The 16,971-nt window shown below is 53.0% G+C and overlaps 5 protein-coding genes across 5 annotated transcripts; 3 read left to right on the top strand and 2 right to left on the bottom strand.

Moving 5' to 3' along the window:
- Window positions 1–204: 204 nt before the first annotated feature.
- Window positions 205–1,632, bottom strand: N7532_007727 (cellulase family protein; the record flags this gene model as incomplete). Its single annotated transcript, XM_056620219.1, has 1 exon — window positions 205–1,632. The coding sequence occupies one exon, from the start codon at window positions 1,630–1,632 to the stop codon at window positions 205–207; it is 1,428 nt and encodes a 475-aa protein (XP_056471025.1).
- A 2,984-nt stretch (window positions 1,633–4,616) lies between these two features.
- N7532_007726 (uncharacterized protein) lies at window positions 4,617–5,164 on the top strand (the record flags this gene model as incomplete). Its single annotated transcript, XM_056620218.1, has 2 exons — window positions 4,617–4,945; window positions 5,032–5,164. 2 exons carry the CDS (start codon window positions 4,617–4,619, stop codon window positions 5,162–5,164), a joined length of 462 nt encoding a protein of 153 aa, XP_056471024.1.
- A 2,974-nt stretch (window positions 5,165–8,138) lies between these two features.
- N7532_007725 (potassium ion transporter) lies at window positions 8,139–10,684 on the top strand (the record flags this gene model as incomplete). Its single annotated transcript, XM_056620217.1, has 3 exons — window positions 8,139–8,336; window positions 8,384–9,802; window positions 9,869–10,684. The coding sequence occupies 3 exons, from the start codon at window positions 8,139–8,141 to the stop codon at window positions 10,682–10,684; spliced, it is 2,433 nt and encodes an 810-aa protein (XP_056471023.1).
- A 660-nt stretch (window positions 10,685–11,344) lies between these two features.
- N7532_007724 (glycoside hydrolase family 16 protein) lies at window positions 11,345–12,627 on the top strand (the record flags this gene model as incomplete). Its single annotated transcript, XM_056620216.1, has 2 exons — window positions 11,345–12,223; window positions 12,283–12,627. 2 exons carry the CDS (start codon window positions 11,345–11,347, stop codon window positions 12,625–12,627), a joined length of 1,224 nt encoding a protein of 407 aa, XP_056471022.1.
- Window positions 12,628–13,219: 592 nt separating this feature from the next.
- On the bottom strand, window positions 13,220–15,607 carry N7532_007723 (uncharacterized protein; the record flags this gene model as incomplete). Its single annotated transcript, XM_056620215.1, has 1 exon — window positions 13,220–15,607. The coding sequence occupies one exon, from the start codon at window positions 15,605–15,607 to the stop codon at window positions 13,220–13,222; it is 2,388 nt and encodes a 795-aa protein (XP_056471021.1).
- Window positions 15,608–16,971: the final 1,364 nt, after the last annotated feature.

The raw sequence follows: 16,971 nt of genomic DNA, 5'->3' as shown, positions 1-16,971 counted from the left end.
AATTGCATGTAAATTGTATGGAAGACGAGGTACCGGTGGAGCAAAGCTTGGCGCACCGTGGGGGCTCCATTGGCTGAGAACCATCCAGGATCGCCAGACCCTCTCGTAGATCCAACTAGAACTGTTTTCGCAGTATCATCTTCACATTCACAATCACAAGATCACCCTGCCTGTCCTATGACACTATTCTTCTTAGGGTCACTATCATCGGACACGAACCAGGGCAAACGCAGGATGCGTCCAACGCACTGAAGCCCAGTTCCACTCCTCTCCAACTAATCCATAGCTCTCCCGCTCCCCCGTGGCCTTGCGCGCATTCAGCGCCCAATACCCCCAGCCAGTGCCAACCTCACCCAGATATTGCACCAAATGCTGCCAATAATTCGTGTCTCCCACCGTCGGCTCGTCAGGTGTGCCCACCTCCCCCACCCACACCGGCGCAAGTTCCTCCTCTATCAGATACCCCCAGTTCTTTCGCATCGCCGCCGCAAACTCGTCATACGTTCGCCGTGAATACGGGTACAGATCACCCCAACCTGACCACTGGTATACGTGTACGGAGTATACCACGCGATCTGGCACGCTGAGCTGCACCGGGCGGCGTCGGACACCGGTTAGGTCGTTGGCTGAGGAGATTCCCTCGACAATCATCAGCCAGTCTGGGTTCAGTGCCAGCAGTCGCTCCGATGCCTTTTCAGCTGCCAACGCCCAGACTTCCCAGTGCATTGTCCCCCAAACTCCACGCACCTCATTGCGCAAATCTGCACCCAGCACCAGCGGGTTCGACACCAGGGGCTGCATCACCGTCTCCCAGTTCTCGATCCATTCCTCTTCGCTCTGTGAGACACGGCAGAATAATATCCCCAGAAACCACTCGTTGGACCAGCCCGCGTCGCAGGGGTTGGCGCCACAGCACCACGTTGCTTGCGTGATGTGATTGTTGATTATTACCAACAGCCCGGCGTCGGTGAGACTCTTTACCACGGCATGAAACACATCCAGGGCACGAACTGGGATCGATGGACTCTTCTGAACTAGGTCCGGGTTGGCAGCAATCTTTGTCTCGTCCACGGCCGGATCGTCTCTCACAATTTCGTCAGCGTACGATAGCCGCACACTGTTGAACCCGAGCCGGCGGATCAACTGCGCAATGTCATCGCGGTGCTGGACGTCTAAGCCTCCAGGTACGAAGTTGATGTCGCTTGCGCCATACCAGTTGATACTAGCCAGGATAAGGGTAGTGCCATTCGCGTCTAGGATATGACGTCCCTTTGTGTGGAAGGGCGGGGTGAAGTTGAAAACGCTCAGTACGTCGGTTGGAGCCGATGATACAGGGTTTGTTTGTGCTGGCTTCGAGAATGACGTACCCCTATTGGCTGGGACCGGATACACAGATTCTTTAATGATGGATTGGGATGGAGCTGGGTCTTGACTGTTGAGCTTCGAGTCCACAGAGCCGGATGGGGCGGAAGAGGTGTGGTCGTTATGGATGCCCACGTAGATTGCCGAGTTGGATTCCAAGTCTCCTTGCTTCATTCCCCACAATTTTAGATGCAGTACCACCATGACAGTGATGATAAGCAATACTGTCGCCCGACGGTGTCTTCGGATCCAATGGACCACAATCGACATGTTCAGCATCCTGTCGACAAAGCCTGCACGGGGTTGGTAAATATAGTGCCGTAGTAGACAGTCAGACCAATGGAATGAACACTTTACAGTGATGTTTGATAATGAGATACCTCTTGGCATGTCCTGATGAAAATAATGATGATGGCCACATCCGAGGGAGCCACGCGGTCGTGGGATTCTAACCGGGCGTCGGCGAGCCAATAATGCGTGAGGCCGCTAAACCACCACTGGCCAGCAGCGAACTTGCAGTTGGCGGAGATCCCTGCTAGTACTCACAGTGCTGGGGGTACCATGAGTAGTGAATAGCTTCTTTGAAAACACAAGAAGGGTAATTCATATGGAATTTGTCATTGTGAGTGCTTTTCAATTTACTTTTTCCATGGCCTAAGTATACTACGCTTGGGTACTTCATTCCAAACGCTGGTATCCTCGTTATCGCTGTTGTGAGCCTACCTAGGAGTTAGGGTATGGCAATTTGACCTGACTTCATACCGCCCTGGAAACCATCCCCCATCAACCATTTCCATCACACATTCCCCATCTACCGAGGATCGGCCGGAGCGGCCCAGAAATTCGCGGCCACGCCTGAGACCGAGACCCTGACCAGTCGACCCTAATTCACGGAAGCTCTGAAGAAGCGATCCCCGTGGATTCCCATGCCGAGCGAAGAGACAGAGGGGGCTCTGGAGAGAATCCAGAATCTCGGGCAAGGTAACAAGTCACTTGAGGAATACATCGAGGAAGGTAGGGGGCTTGAACAGCAGTCCCAGAAATCAGGTTGGCTCATCCTCTTCCTCGCTGAAAGCTGGATTGTCGGGCTCAATCACAGAAGGTTGGCATCTTCCCTCGAATCCGCGCAGCTCAAATGGGAAGAGACGCCCACTCTTCCCTCACTTTATTTTCGATATGATGGTCAAGATGGCTAGGAAAGAAAAGTCAGAGAGGAGCGTAAATGCCGGACGCTCCGATGGTTAATAAAAAAGGCCGATTAATTCTCTCAAAGCTTTCCATGGCAGCCTGCATCGTTTTATTGTGAATCTGCAGAATCATGAATGACTGCAGGACAAGGGGCCTGACTCGTTCAGATCAGAGCAGGCATCGTGATGGTTTGTTTACATTTGGGCTACAGCAGTGGGAAGCCCATCCCGGCCAACCGAAATACCTCGAAGGCATTCGCATGCTTCGCAATTCCTTTATGTTTTTTAGGTGAATCTACTATTCGCAATGGTACTAGAAATTTCTCTTTGACGACAGAGAATCTGCATTATCTCCCTTCCATCCACCACTTTTTACTGTAGTGCGGAATCAGGTACGTTCTATGTGCAAGGCACGAAATGTTCTAAGATAATATGGCTCAGCCAGAATATCAGCATTCTAGGCCACAGATAGTAAGCGAATCACACTTAAGGAATTAGTTCTGATGCTTGGATGGTGGCTTTGTAGCGCCATGTTAAGCACCGGCGATCCAATCGAGACATACTACGGCCTTGCGGTCCCCGCAACGTGTTTATTTCGCTCCATCGACGCGGCCATTTCCCTCCTCGCCAGAATTTCTTTTATAAGTAAGAACAGACGGAAGCCCGTCACTTCTGTCAAAATGGCTAGCCAGTACGCCAACTTGGCAATCCATATTCGAAATGAACATCCCAGGGTAGACCGATCCGAGCTATCCACACTATGATTGTACCTGGATGGCGAACTCCCTCTCCAAGGAGCAGTCACTCGCCTCACGGCCCCTGCTCGCCCTCACCCCGGAAACAGCCAAGCTGGGCGACTTTGATATATGATATTTTCCGCGACCAGACACTACACCGACACCCATTCAGATTTTATCCACCTCTTGCGTGCCATCTTTGCACTGCCGCTTCCGTCATCTGCCCGGGAAGTCGATTGGCCCGATGCCTGCTCGTTTATACTTCGGATGACAATTTTCGAAGAGTTGGACAGTAAGTACTGCTCCTGTGGTGAGCTCAACACGCTCTCAGCGTATATGACTGACATGCTATATAAATGGCACCAGTGCCGTGGAATCAGCATAGTGAGAACCCACTTCAAGATCCGATCCATGCGCAGTGGGTCAGCGTCAACGCTTTCCTGGCCCATCTACAGTCATCCTCGGTGTTTCCAGCTTGTTTAGGTCACGCCTCGAGCCAAACTGTGTTGGGAACTGATCCCAATATGGACTTGACTAGGGTGTGGCCAGAGATGAAGCGGGTATTCAGGCTGCGGCACAGCTCCTGACCGTCGAGGCTAGCGACTTACTGCGCACGCCAAATGACATCACGGCGGACTCGCAGGATACAACATCGGGCGACGGTAGCTCCGGGGGGCAGGGTCAAACGGTTCGATATGGAACTATGGAAGGGCTGGAAGAATCGACTGGCCGAATGTCGGGGCAGTGCCGATCTTTCGGAGAAGACAAATGATAGTGCGAGGGCGGCCGTTGTCGCAATGGAGAAGGCTGAGCGGCAGTTGAAGAAGCAGCGATAGAGGGATGCTTTGTAATTGCGCCGTGGTGCCAAGATAAGTAGATGGGGACTTGAATCAAGGGAGCCTAATTCTATGTCTTGAACCGGAATCTGGGCTCGGATTCGAGGATGCGAGAACGAGGGCCACCTTCTCTGGTAGGGCGTGTCGATCACTGATTACCTCAGTAGAGGAATAGGAGAATGGCTGAGCCCTATGGCAGCCTTAGGTAAGGACGATGACTGCTTGGCGTTGTCAGCGCCCGCAATCGCCCTTAAATCCGGGCGCCAAGCAGCGCAGCCACTAGGGAGATCGCTCGGCGCACGCCCAGCGGGGCCGCACGCTGACTGGATGTCCGCATCTAGCTTGCCTTTACTGCGAGCTCGCCAAGTGACTGCCACGCCGGATTAGTGGGTAACCTTCCACCTTTTGAAAGTCCTCATGCCTTTTAAAAGCTATCCTCCTGCCTTCGGCCTCTTTCCCCTTCATCCAGATCATCATCCAGACCACCCGCGGCGATGTCGCTCCCGTCGGTCCTCACCTGGCTCCTCGTGCCTCTTCTGGGCATCTATGCCATGGCCTCTGCGATTCCCCCGGTTCACGATCTCGTTCTTGAACAGCAGCCAGGAAGAAACGAGCAGCTACCAACCCCCACGCCAGTGCCAAATCTTATCACAACACCCTCGACCGTGCAAATCCAACTCGATTCCGATCGCAGACTTCCAACCCGAAATGGCGATCCCTATGGATTATCCGATTTCGGAATCGACCCGGCACACGTCACGCGCAAAGAACTAGATGCCCTTCGTGAAGCTGGTGCTATCCCGAGCTTGCTGGATCTCGAGAGGTAAGTTTCCATTCTGATCAGCAAGCCATGCTCCCTAGGTCAAACACCCGGGGTAGTAATGCTTATCGCACCTTCTACTTGTCCAGCAACTCACATGAAACTTCCTTCAGCGACGACGAGTCATATCTCCCCGACTTCTACCCCCTGCTCAAGCTGTGCCTTCTCGGCGCGACGGCCGTGGGCGTATTAAGTGCCATGGTGCACTTTAAAGAGCGATGAATGACGCAACGACGACTGATGTATCTCTCCTTGCATGTTAGCGAATAGTATTACCCCATCCAACCGGATTCTCCTCCACCCGCAATCCAGCCATCGTATCAGCAAACCCGGGGAATGGCCAGAGATAATGGAACCGGCTTGAAACTAGCGCTGGCCCGTGAGTGGCTGGCCCTGGTCAGCACCTCGCATTAGCGCATTGGCGCCATGAGTCTCGGCATTCGAGGCATTCGGCTTACCCCGAGATATTTGCCCACACCGGCAACCCGTGCTCTGCTTTACCCGCTCTGCAACGATCCTCGGGCATCCCTCAGTGGAGTCTCCCCGAGATAATCCCCATCCCAGGCCCCGCCTTACAACACATTCTTGCAGATGTATATTTAGTGCTCAAAGGTGTTGAAGATGATGCGAGAGTAATCGAATCCCTGCTCGCTTCTCTATTGACACGAATTCTGTAATTATCGCTTATTTTTGGTGTATTTGGTAACGAGATTTGAGCGCATCAATCACCTTGTAATTTTTTGCCTCGATAAATTGTCATGCATGTTATTTGGACATAGAACCTCACACTAGACTACGGCGCAAAGTACTATTCATTCAACATTACAGGTGTTAGGTGTTGGTAAGCAGCCTTCCACCACATACTTGAGTACTTATGTCCAAGAATAGGCTGTTTGCCTTGGCCTTGGGCACTGTAGCTGAATCCAAACAACACGGTGGTGTCAGAATTATAACCCATGAAAAAATAAAAATAAGAATAAAAAATAAACTAAAAAAAATAGCAATGGTCGCTTTGCTTTAATGGGGAGACGACTATAGACCATCATAATTTCGAACTTCCTAGTGCTCTTGCCTAATGCAGTACTCTCCTGATTTGTACCAACTCTAATCCAAGCCATGAGACGATTTCTATGAGTGTTACTTGTCGCTGCGATCACACCAGAGTAAATGCGACAAAGGTCAAATTGCACTTCTCATTTCAATTTGCGGGTTCAGACCCCACACTATTTCCCCACTCTAGGTATGCATCTACGATTGAGAGTATGGGAATGCTCATGTACTAAAGGCACGGGCTCATCGTATCCAATTGAGGTCGAAATTACCCCATCTGGCCGAGTCAAATTTTTTCTCTGAAGGGTGAATCGCCTACGTGTTGACCCATAGTAGTACTACACTGTGTAGACACTAGCATGTACAGGTCAGGTCTGCAACCATCTGTCTATTCAGTAGGGTGGTAGTGTTCATGATGGCAAATATCATATATTACTTGCGGGACCTGCAGCATGATTGTCGCACATAGAAATATTTCCTGATTGGACGATAACCAATTGAGGCGGCCACGTTGTTTTCCAAGTAATATATCAAGAACTATATGCGCCGTTGGATCTGCAGGTCAGTTTAAAATGCAGAATCGCGTCTATGGGTGGCTACGATTCGACCCATCCAGCCACCTGTTGCAGCGGGAGGCGGCGGTCAGATATCCACGGCCAGTATGGGCGCCGCTTCTGTGATTGTTGCTGGGATGGCGTCAGTTGTGAGTTGGACTACTTGGAGTCGCAACTGGACATATCGCTTTGCAGTAGGTCGTTCGGGAATTCCGGGACGTCCTCCGGCAAGAATGTCACGAGTTGGTGAAGACAGTTTATCTGTTCAGCTCACATCCAGGTCGGCTCCTTTGGCCCGCCGTGACCCCTGTCGAAAAAATATCCCACGTGTCGACCTGGTCCATATCCGGCATTACTGTGCATGGCCTACATACCATTAGGAATGTCGGTTCCCAGCTCGGCGCCGGACCTGGCTGGCCATCCCTTTTCCCAACCAATCGCCCTATGTATCTCGACATGCCAGCCCCGTAGGGCGTGATCGATTGAGCATTCACCCCCAGGAATGGAAGCACGCCGGGAACCAATGGGTTGGATGGTGGTACCCTCAGTCTTTGCTGCTGTAACCACTGGGGCTTGTCGGGAGGAGCAGGGGCAGCCTAGGGACGGGCCACGACATGGCGCGGAATGAAAAGTGGACCGCACGATCTGGTTTCCCCTGACGAAAAATCCACTAGCCTCAAGCGGGTGGGAGACCGGAGGACTGCGACTGCGTACTCCGTCCGAACTTCTAATAGGACCGGGACAATTGGGACAATTGAGAGATTGAATCCATATGCCGGATGCAGGTGCTTGCAGCGCGCGTCTCAGCCTCCACGCCACCTGGCCGGATTGGCAGCACTGCAGGCACAATCTCAATCGAATCACGGTGGATACCGTCGCCACAGGAATAGAAGATGGAAAGCTGGAGGTCGCCCATCGGAGCTGCCAAGCCGAGCTGGAGAAGGCCAGACGGGGACTTGCCAAAGCAGCGCAAAGCTTGGCTGCCACTAGCGGTGTGGAATCCAGCCCAGCGCAATTCCTTGCTCGCAGCTCTTTGCCAAGTGAGCAGGCAGCTGCCTTTCCCGGGCTCTGAGGTCAGGTCCGATCAGACGAAGAAAATAAATAGAAAGCGGCTGTGCTTCAGTGGCGGAGTTGGTCGAACCGCCGAAAACCAAAATTTCCCGCGATCGACACTCTCGTCGCTGCACGTTTTTGGCAGCTTTACCGTAATTTACAAGTACGCAAATTTCCCCGTTTGCGCCTTTTTCTGGCGCAACGAGGCTTTTTTTGCCTTTCACGCTGGCGAGCGACTCTTCACCTCCCACCTCACCTCCATGTCATCGATTTCGATCCTCGAGCGAGGCCCATTGCCCCGCGGCTAACAGCGGCGCTGCGCCCGTGCCCTCCCTGCAGGTATCTCAGTCGGTCAGCGATCGACGGTACCACATGTATGGCAGCTCCGAGCGAGAGTTTCCCTCGTGGCTCATGCATTAAATGTTTCGCACAGGCTCGAAAAGTTCCCCTCGTACAGAGAGCATCCTGTCCCGGTCTCCCCTCCGCGGCCGGAGGTCTTCGCCAGAGAAAGACGGCATCGCCGCCTCTCTCCATTGACCATGTTCTCGGCCTTTATCCGTCGGCTCAACGCCCTCAAACAGCGCGTCCCGATGCTGAACCAGCTACATCTCAACTTTATATTCCTGCACTATACCTACATTATCTCTTGGGCACTCCTTGGCTCCGTCATCGTCTATGCCCAGGGCAATATCGACTACACCGATGCCCTCTTCCAGGCGGGGGCGCTGCCACCCAGAGTGGCCTGAATACCATCAACATCAACGAGCTGACTCTCTACCAACAGATCGTCCTGTACTTCATCGCGATCATGTGTACGCCGATCTTCATCCACGGCGCCCTCGTTTTTATCCGTCTATACTGGTTCGAGAAGCGATTCCAACATGTGGTCCGGGATGCGCGGGCGCTGCGCACCACGCGGTCGCGGATGGACACTGTCACCCAGGACAAGAATAGCGATGAGATTAATCGCGCGGAGCAAGGAGTGAGTGGTCGGTCGATTGTGGTATTGCGCAGCAACACCGGCGATGCGCTCGGGAGCAAATTGCCTGATCCGACGGGTGCGAATGACGAGGTGAATGCGGGGCCCGAGGCCGATATTCCTGACGGCAAGAGTGTTAGCGGACGATCCAGTGGCGACGATACGAACCCCGTTCTGGAACGGCGATTTGGTCTGGGAAGCTTGAGAGTGCCCACCCAGCTCAGTCCAGAACACCACATTGCCTTTGTCGAAAACCAGCGGAAGAATAAGGGAGCGCTGCGCATCCCCAGTCCTCGCGAGTACGACCGCGGTGGTGTCCCCGAGGCGCTGGACGATGGCGAGGACGAAGAACCGACCCAGGAACAATCCCAGCCCATCGGACCCCAAATCGATCGCCGGAGGGATTCGGAGCATTCGGAGCATGACGACCAGGTCGGTCCTCTGGAAGGACCGCACATCACCATCAATGAGCCAGAGATCACCCGTACTCGCACCCGTGGCAATACTTTCCCGCGACTAGACACCAGGCCTACGGTCCGTGACACGAAAGATGTCAATGACAACGCGGAACTCAACCAAACAGCGACGAAGAATACAGTCCGTGGAATTTTCCGATCGTTGACGCAGGAGAGAGATCGCTCTACCCAGCCGTATCTTAGTTGGAATGCGACTGTGGCGCGAAACTCCAACTTCGTCGATTTGACCGAAGAACAGCGCGATGAGCTCGGTGGTATTGAATACCGTGCTTTGAAGACCCTCGCTGTTGTTTTGATTTCATATTACGTTGGATTCCACCTCTTCGGTATCATTTGCTTGGTGGGTTGGATCATGACGGTCGATACATGGGGTGATGTTGTCAAAGCTGCTGGGGTTGGACGACCATGGTGGGCTATCTTCACAGCTGCGTCCGCCTTCAACGATCTTGGTTTTACTCTTACTCCGGACTCCATGAACTCCTTCCAGAAGGCAGTGTTTCCCTTGTTGCTTATGGCATTTCTGATCATCATCGGCAACACGGCTTTCCCATGTATGCTTCGATTTATGATTTGGGTTCTGTCCAAATTTGCTCGACAGGGAACTGCTCTGTGGGAAGAGCTGCGATTCCTTCTGGACCATCCTCGTCGATGCTTCACTCTTCTCTTCCCGCGTAACGCAACTTGGTGGCTGTTCGCCATTCTCGTCGCTTTGAATGGTATTGATGTGATCTTTTTCATCATTCTGGATGTAAGTTCTCGTCTCCTGCTTCATTTGATAATCTTGATTTGAAATAGACTGACTCGTGTCTTTCAGTTGAATGACTCGACAGTTACCCAGCTGCCGCCTGGTATCCGGGTCTTGGATGGCTTTTTTCAGGCTGCTTCTACGCGAACTGCTGGTTTTGGAGTCGTGAGCTTGTCAGATCTCCACCCAGCCATCCAGGTCTCCTACTTGATCATGATGTATATCTCCGTTTTCCCCATTGCCATCTCGATGCGACGTACGAACGTCTACGAGGAGAAGAGTTTAGGTGTCTACGGCTTTGAGGAGGATGAAGACGACGACAATCAAACCGCCCCCAGCTACATTGGAGCTCACTTGCGGCGCCAGCTGAGTTTTGATCTTTGGTACGTCTTTTTGGGGCTGTTCATTATTGCCATCGCCGAGGGTAGCCGGCTCGAGAGTTCAAGCGACTACAGCTTCCAGTTGTTCTCTGTCCTATTCGAGGTCGTGTCAGCTTACGGAACCGTTGGCCTGTCTTTCGGATATCCCACTGTCGACACCTCGTTCTCGGGCCAGTTCAACGTCGTCTCCAAGTTGGTGATTATCGCAATGCAAATTCGCGGTCGCCACCGTGGTCTGCCTTACGCACTGGATCGTGCTGTCCTGTTGCCTTCCGACGCGCTTCATCGACAGGATACCGCTCTATCCGAGCGTGCTATTCGCCGCCGCCCTTCCAACCTCAGCGGGCCTGGATCTCTTGGTCGCCAACAGTCTCGCAGCGTGTCACAGGCACAGGGTGAAGGTTACACTACGGGAATGCAATCTTATGATTGGCAAACTCAGCAACCTCAGCCAAATGGCGATGCCTTTGTTCACCGCTCGTCGACGATTCGCTCGAACCGATAGGGGACCCCCGGCATGGTCCTATTTACCTAGTTACTGCTAGGAACTTCGTACAACTCTAGACTTGGCGTTGTATCTCAGGGGCTATCTTCATATACACGTGATATTTGGCGGCCTGTTTTGCTTTTGCATTTTGAACGTATATGAAAAATACATATTTATTGGCACAGTAATCCACATTAATAATATTCCCTCGATCCATATGGCCATGACGTTGGGGTCCCCGCGCGCGGCAAAAAAAGCCCGCCGCATTCCAGTCTGAATGCGGAAACGGGAACATCAACGTCGACCGAGGACAAGTGGTTGAACTTCCCTACCGGAGAGTACCACCAGAGCTTCAAATGTCTATTTAGATGGTTCCCTTCTGAAATTCGTTGCGTCTCTACAACGATGCTGCTATTTGAGTTGTAAGAACCGTGGAAGTATACAGCATCGAGCCTCACATTGCCCAGATTTGGTCCATCGCAAACGGGCCGCCCTGAAATGATCGGCACTATGCCTGTCCGGGCGCAGGGGTTGGTATGACGGCATCAACACTCGTGCCATTTTAAAAACAATGCTTCGACTTGACATCTCAAATCTGACACTTGCTTGTCGGCCCCACATCATTTTCCATTGTCTTTCGATACGTCTCAACGCTCGTTCTATCACTCAATATCCACCATGGATGACAGACTACTTCCACCCGAGTATGCCAACCGTTATAGCACTGCGACTTCTCGTATCCCCCGGTTAGGCTCTTCGCCCAGGACACCCCGGCCTCCCAAGATCTCCGTGATTCCCGAGGTGACGGGTGCTGCGATGTCGCCAGAGCCCAAACCGGCTGAGGGCGACGAGAATGAGGGCATTTTCCCATATGCCTGGTATGACCCTCGAGGCTGGTCAATGCGCAAAAAGCTGCTGGTTGCGCTGGGATTAGCGATATTTATCACCGTGGTTATTGTCGGTCCTTATTATGGTGTCAAGCTCAGCCGCTATCCGGACTATACACGCCTGGACTATAGGCTTGTTGACAGCTACGAGGGAACTTCATTTTTTGAACAGTTCAACTACTTCTCGGGCGAAGACCCCACGAATGGGTTTGTGGTCTACGTCAACGAGCAAGCCGCGCAGGATCTCAACTTGACCTACGCCACCGATAAGTCTGCCGTTCTCCGCGTGGACTCCTTCACGCCCAAGGCTGTGGGCGGCCGCAACTCGGTCCGCATCGAGTCGAAGAATACCTATGATACAGGTCTCTTCGTTTTTGACATCATTCACACCCCCTACGGTTGTGGTACCTGGCCAGCTCTGTGGCTGACAGATGGATACAATTGGCCTAATAACGGTGAAATTGATGTCCTGGAAACGACCAACGAGGGATCTCATGGTAATGAGGTCACTCTGCACACCACCAAGGGCTGCAATATGGACGTCAAGCGGAAGGAGACTGGCTCGCCGGTGTACAAGTCTTGCGATAACACCACGAATAGCAACTCGGGTTGCGGCGTTATGGGCGACGAGTCCACCTATGGAGAAGCTATGAACAACAATGGCGGTGGCGTAAGTCTTCTTTTGCACCATGGCTCTGTTTCTGTGCATCCAAGTAACCAAATAACAAGGTCTACGCACTCGAGCTCCGAGAAGCTGGCATTCGGGCCTGGTTCTTCCCCCGAAATTCCATTCCGGACGATATCACCAACTCATCCGCCGTCCCAGATCCCTCCACCTGGGGCACCGCGCTTGCCGATTTCCCCAGCACAGAATGCAATATCCCGTCGCACTTCCGCAATCAGAGCATCATTGCTAATATTGATATGTGCGGTGAACTAGCTGCCCAGCCCCAGTACTATGATCAGATGTACAAGTGCCCCGGGACATGTTCAGATTTCGTGGCGAATAATCCCTCTGCATTTGAGGAGGCGTATTGGGAGTTTGCTGGATTTCAGGTGTATCAGGCTATTTGATACCTAGGTATATGATGGTGATTTTACGTTGAGGCTGCTGGAAGGTTCTGGTCTTTGGGACACGGAGTCTGGTTTATATTTGCTAGTACGATGTGTACGATATATTTTAGTATCTTGCCTGTTGCTTTTCCCTAACGTGTTATGTTGAGATGGGTCAATAAGATCATGATACACGTCGTACCGAACTAGAATTCTTGTAGCAAAGTGGTCGTACGATGATCGATCTGCTTCCTATTTCAAACAGTACCCTACAATCCATGTTGCGGTGCATTGGTGTAGATCACAGATCCCCAAAAAAGTGAATTTGCATCTTCTACTACCATTAAGATCATGGTACATTGCCGAGATTGCAAAAGGTAGTCATAGCACCTGAATCTTCGGATCTTTTGAAGATTTATTGCGACATAATGGGTATCAAACAAGCAGGGCCCGAGCGAAGGCAACCCTGGATAAACAAACAAACAGTTTACACTAGGAAAACATAATCCAACAAGATCCAAAGAGCTGAAAATTGACTTGTCAATTCTTAAAAATCCCGAAATTAAACACCTAAATCCGCAGCATGTCATCGTTATCATGAAATAGTCGAAAATCAGACCGGTCGCAAGAGACTGCCTTCCGCGAAAGGGTTCTCAGGGGACATATCCAGCATTGGACGGGTGGCATTGCGGTCACCGGTTGCCACACCATGACCGGTATACGGCTTGCTGGGGACGCTGGTCGCTTGGCGACAGGCAGAATGCGACAGCAAGGTATTGGATATAAATGGATTGTTGGGTGAGGATGGACTGTTATTCACAGAGCCGGCGCTGCAGGCTTTGGGCTCTGGAACGTGTCGTGTGCCGCGGAGGGTGTTCGAACGATACCGACTCTGTGAAGTCTGGGGCGAGACGTCTACAGAGGGACGGCGCCAGGCTGTCGCAGGAGGAATGTTCACGATGCCGGGAGTCAGGTCAGGGCCCGTGGCAGCGTCGATCAATTGGGTGCCTGGATCAACCTTGACGCCACGGCCTTTTCGCGTGTGCTGTGGAGGCTCTTGGAAGACCGGAGTCAAGTCAACTAAGGGTTTTTGTTTCTGACTTTGACTCTGGCTGACAGGCTTATTGCGATTCAGAGCACCACTTGGGGGCGCTGTGCTAGTCATAGTAGCGGTGCGGCCATTTTGGTAGTGGACAGGATCAGAAGGGGAGTAGCTGGGGCTCTCGTTGACAAAGTCTGGCACCGCGTAGGGATCCTGCTTGTTTCTCTTTTCTCTTTCCTCCATCACCTGTCTTCGGTGGGTGTAGGTTCGTCCTAGCAGGCCTGTAGGGGAGAATGTAGACGCATCAATTTCCTCCGCCGTGACCCCCTTGACCAGTGGACCATCGTCTGAGGCGCCGGTGTCAAGGGCCAACGCCTTGGGAAAGGCAGATGGAGGAGGAGCATGCTCGCGCGTCGACTTTTTGCGAGAAAAGATATCCCTCGCAGGGGATGGCCGGGATCGAGCTGCGGTTCCTGCTCCGAAAGGCAACAGGGGCTCGGGATCGGCGAGGATGTCGACTAAGGGTGCCTCATTGGAGACCGACTTCGGGTTGCGAGAGCTTTTCTGTGTCAAAGACCGCTTGGGCAGGCCTGTCTGTGTCTCGCCTTCTGCCTTTTCGGCGACTCCCAGCTGATTGACAAGGTACCAGCTCCGCCAGCGCTGGACAACCCGATACCACTTATCTGCCATGGCCCGATCATTGCTGCTGAAAAAATGTACAAATTTCTCGGTAGAGAGAAACATGGACGATTTTTGCTGGCTCTTGATCGCGAAACAGATCTTCTTGGGTGGTTTGATCTCCTTGGCCATTGCTCGGGCACTGGGAGAGTAGATGTCGAAATCGGACAAGTGACAGATGCTGGCAGAGTCTTTCAAATTTTCTCTTTTCGCAATGAGCACCTGGCCGTCGGGGCGTAGCGTCACATAACGCTTGTCCCATTTACCAGGACGCTGGGAATGGTATAGATAGACGGTGGTCTCGGAGGGTTTCTCGGCGGGGACTTGTCGCGCATCAAGTTGAGCCAAAGCATCCATACTCGAGGGAGGAACAACGACCAGCCGATTATCTGCGTCGTGCGTCCAGGAGTTCATAACATCGCGCACCCGCTCATACCGACGCAGAGAACGTTCTAATCCGACTTGGCGGAAGGACTCGATGAGAATGAACTTTTCAGGGTCGATCTCCGGAGAAAGTTCCCGGGAGGCTGTCTGCAGCAGGTCGGTCACTCGCGTGGATGGCGTCACGACGAGATGATTTGAGACATCGCTATACTGGACCAGTACTTGACGGTTCCCAGCGTTGACGGCGGAGACTGGTGCGTCTGTTCCAGGGACAATACCTCCCCCGCCCACTCCGATATATCGTGGCGGGGGCTCGTTCATCGTTTCTTTGCTCTTCGACAATTTGATTTTCTGCAAGAAGGACTTGCGGTGTTCATCGCTGGCGGGACGTGCGCCGCTTTGGTGGCGACGTCCGTCCACCTGGCTCGCTAGCTGCTTTGCTGGCGCTGGCTCGCTGGTCTGTCTTGGCTGCAGGTTTTTCTGTGATCTTTCGTGTCGCCTGACCGGCCGTGATGGCAGGTCCTCACCGGTCAACTGCGCCATCGCATCCTCCCGATGTTTCTCGCGCGCGCGTTCTTCATCCGCTGCCCATGATTTCTGGGTCTTGTCAGGTAGAGGCACGGGCATGGGCTGATTGTATGCAGGATGTGGGATCGCCGGCGTAGGAGTCGGTGCGTTTCCACTGGGAGGACGTCGATTGCGGCGATATCGAGACATGCTTCGAGCGATTGACGGGTTCTGTTCGTTTGCCTGACCGTCGCCCGTCGCAGGGCGCACGGGTGGCTCGCCTTTTCTTTCAGTCAGCATCCCCACGGCGTATTCGTCTTGTGCCGGATAATACGATGAGCCCTTGAGCGCTGTTTGTGGCACTGGAACGTCCCCACGATGTTTCGCCATAGCGGCAACGAAAATTTCGGTCTCCAGTACCCCGCGGAGTGATCTCGGTTTCAGATGTGGCTTCGTGAGTTCACGTAGCGCGATGGTCGAAATTGCATTCTGCGGTACGGCGCTCGAAGTATGCGGAGGTCGTGGTGGATTGGACGCGAGAGTAGAGGAAGATGGACAGTAGCGCACAGGGGGCGGTTAGAGACGATCAGATCTCAGAAAATCGGGCGGGTGGGACGACAGCCCAAAAAAAGCAACCAGGGGCCGTCTAGAGACGCTAAGGTATGAGGCTGGAATCGAATGCGACAGCCCTGAACCCCCATCAAACCGCTGGGATGGCAATGGGTCTGCGGGCCCTCGTTGGTGGGAAAACGCGCCTGTTGAAAAGGCGCAGACTGCCGAGACTCAAAGGCGGGGCCGGAAACGCGTTCGAGCAGATCGAGATCGAAATGAGGAGCTGGCGAGATCGCAGGCAATGCAGGGCTCTGGAGGACCCTCAGAATGGCGAGCGCGTGAGACTGGAAATGAGCGGCGTGGTGGAAATGAAGGGAGGGCGGGCAGTGGCTGGGGAAGACGTTTCCGGCTCGTCTTCACCTTTGCGACTTGCGCGCATTCGGGCATCGATCGCCCACGCCGGCCATCTTGGCTCGTGTTTTCCAGGTTCTCGGTTTCACTTGCGGTCCTGGCTGTCAGACTATCGTCTCGCTACTGTCGAACTACTGCGCCTCTCCTGCGGTTGCACCAGACTCCACTGTGTTGATCGATCCGACGCTCCACAGGTGGAGATCAGCCCTGCAGGTACAAACCTGCCTGAAGACCATCCGATGCAGTCAGCTCGGCACTCTATAGTACTTGATCACTTGCCCTACTCGTCTACTGTGCGTCACTCATTCGATGATTCGAGAGTGGTTGAACGGGTCTATGGGGTTTTTCGCACTGTTCCAGTTCTCACCCATGTTGATGCCCCGTTTACACACGTTCTCCCTTGGACGCTCACCTCTTCAGCAGTCAAAGTTTATACAAACCCTCAGGGTGTGGCTAGTGGATCTCCACTGTCGGTCGCCGATCGCAATGGCTGCCTTCTAGCACGAATTTGAACGCCTTGGCCCATGAGGTACCGAACAGGGTACATGGAGGTATACACCGAGTCCGTACCCACGTTCAATTTCCCAGGTGGATCTTTCGCTTTTACATACAATGAACTAGTAGGTACACAGGCCGCCTATGTTTCATCCCAGGCACTTGCGCAGTGATTGATCGCGATCTAGTGCGAGGGAGTTCGTTCGAGCGATGTAGATGAAGAGGTACGTAGAGATGAACTTGATGGGTGTGTTTATAAGCTTTTGATAGAAGCACTTTTGACATTGTTTCTGATT

The sequence above is a fragment of the Penicillium argentinense genome (genome assembly GCF_028826775.1).
Source record: "Penicillium argentinense strain IBT 30761 chromosome Unknown utg000009l_segment0_segment0, whole genome shotgun sequence".
Classification (NCBI taxonomy): Eukaryota; Fungi; Ascomycota; class Eurotiomycetes; order Eurotiales; family Aspergillaceae; genus Penicillium; species Penicillium argentinense.
Note: the sequence above shows the minus strand (reverse complement) of the source record. Positions and strands in the feature narration are given on the sequence as shown.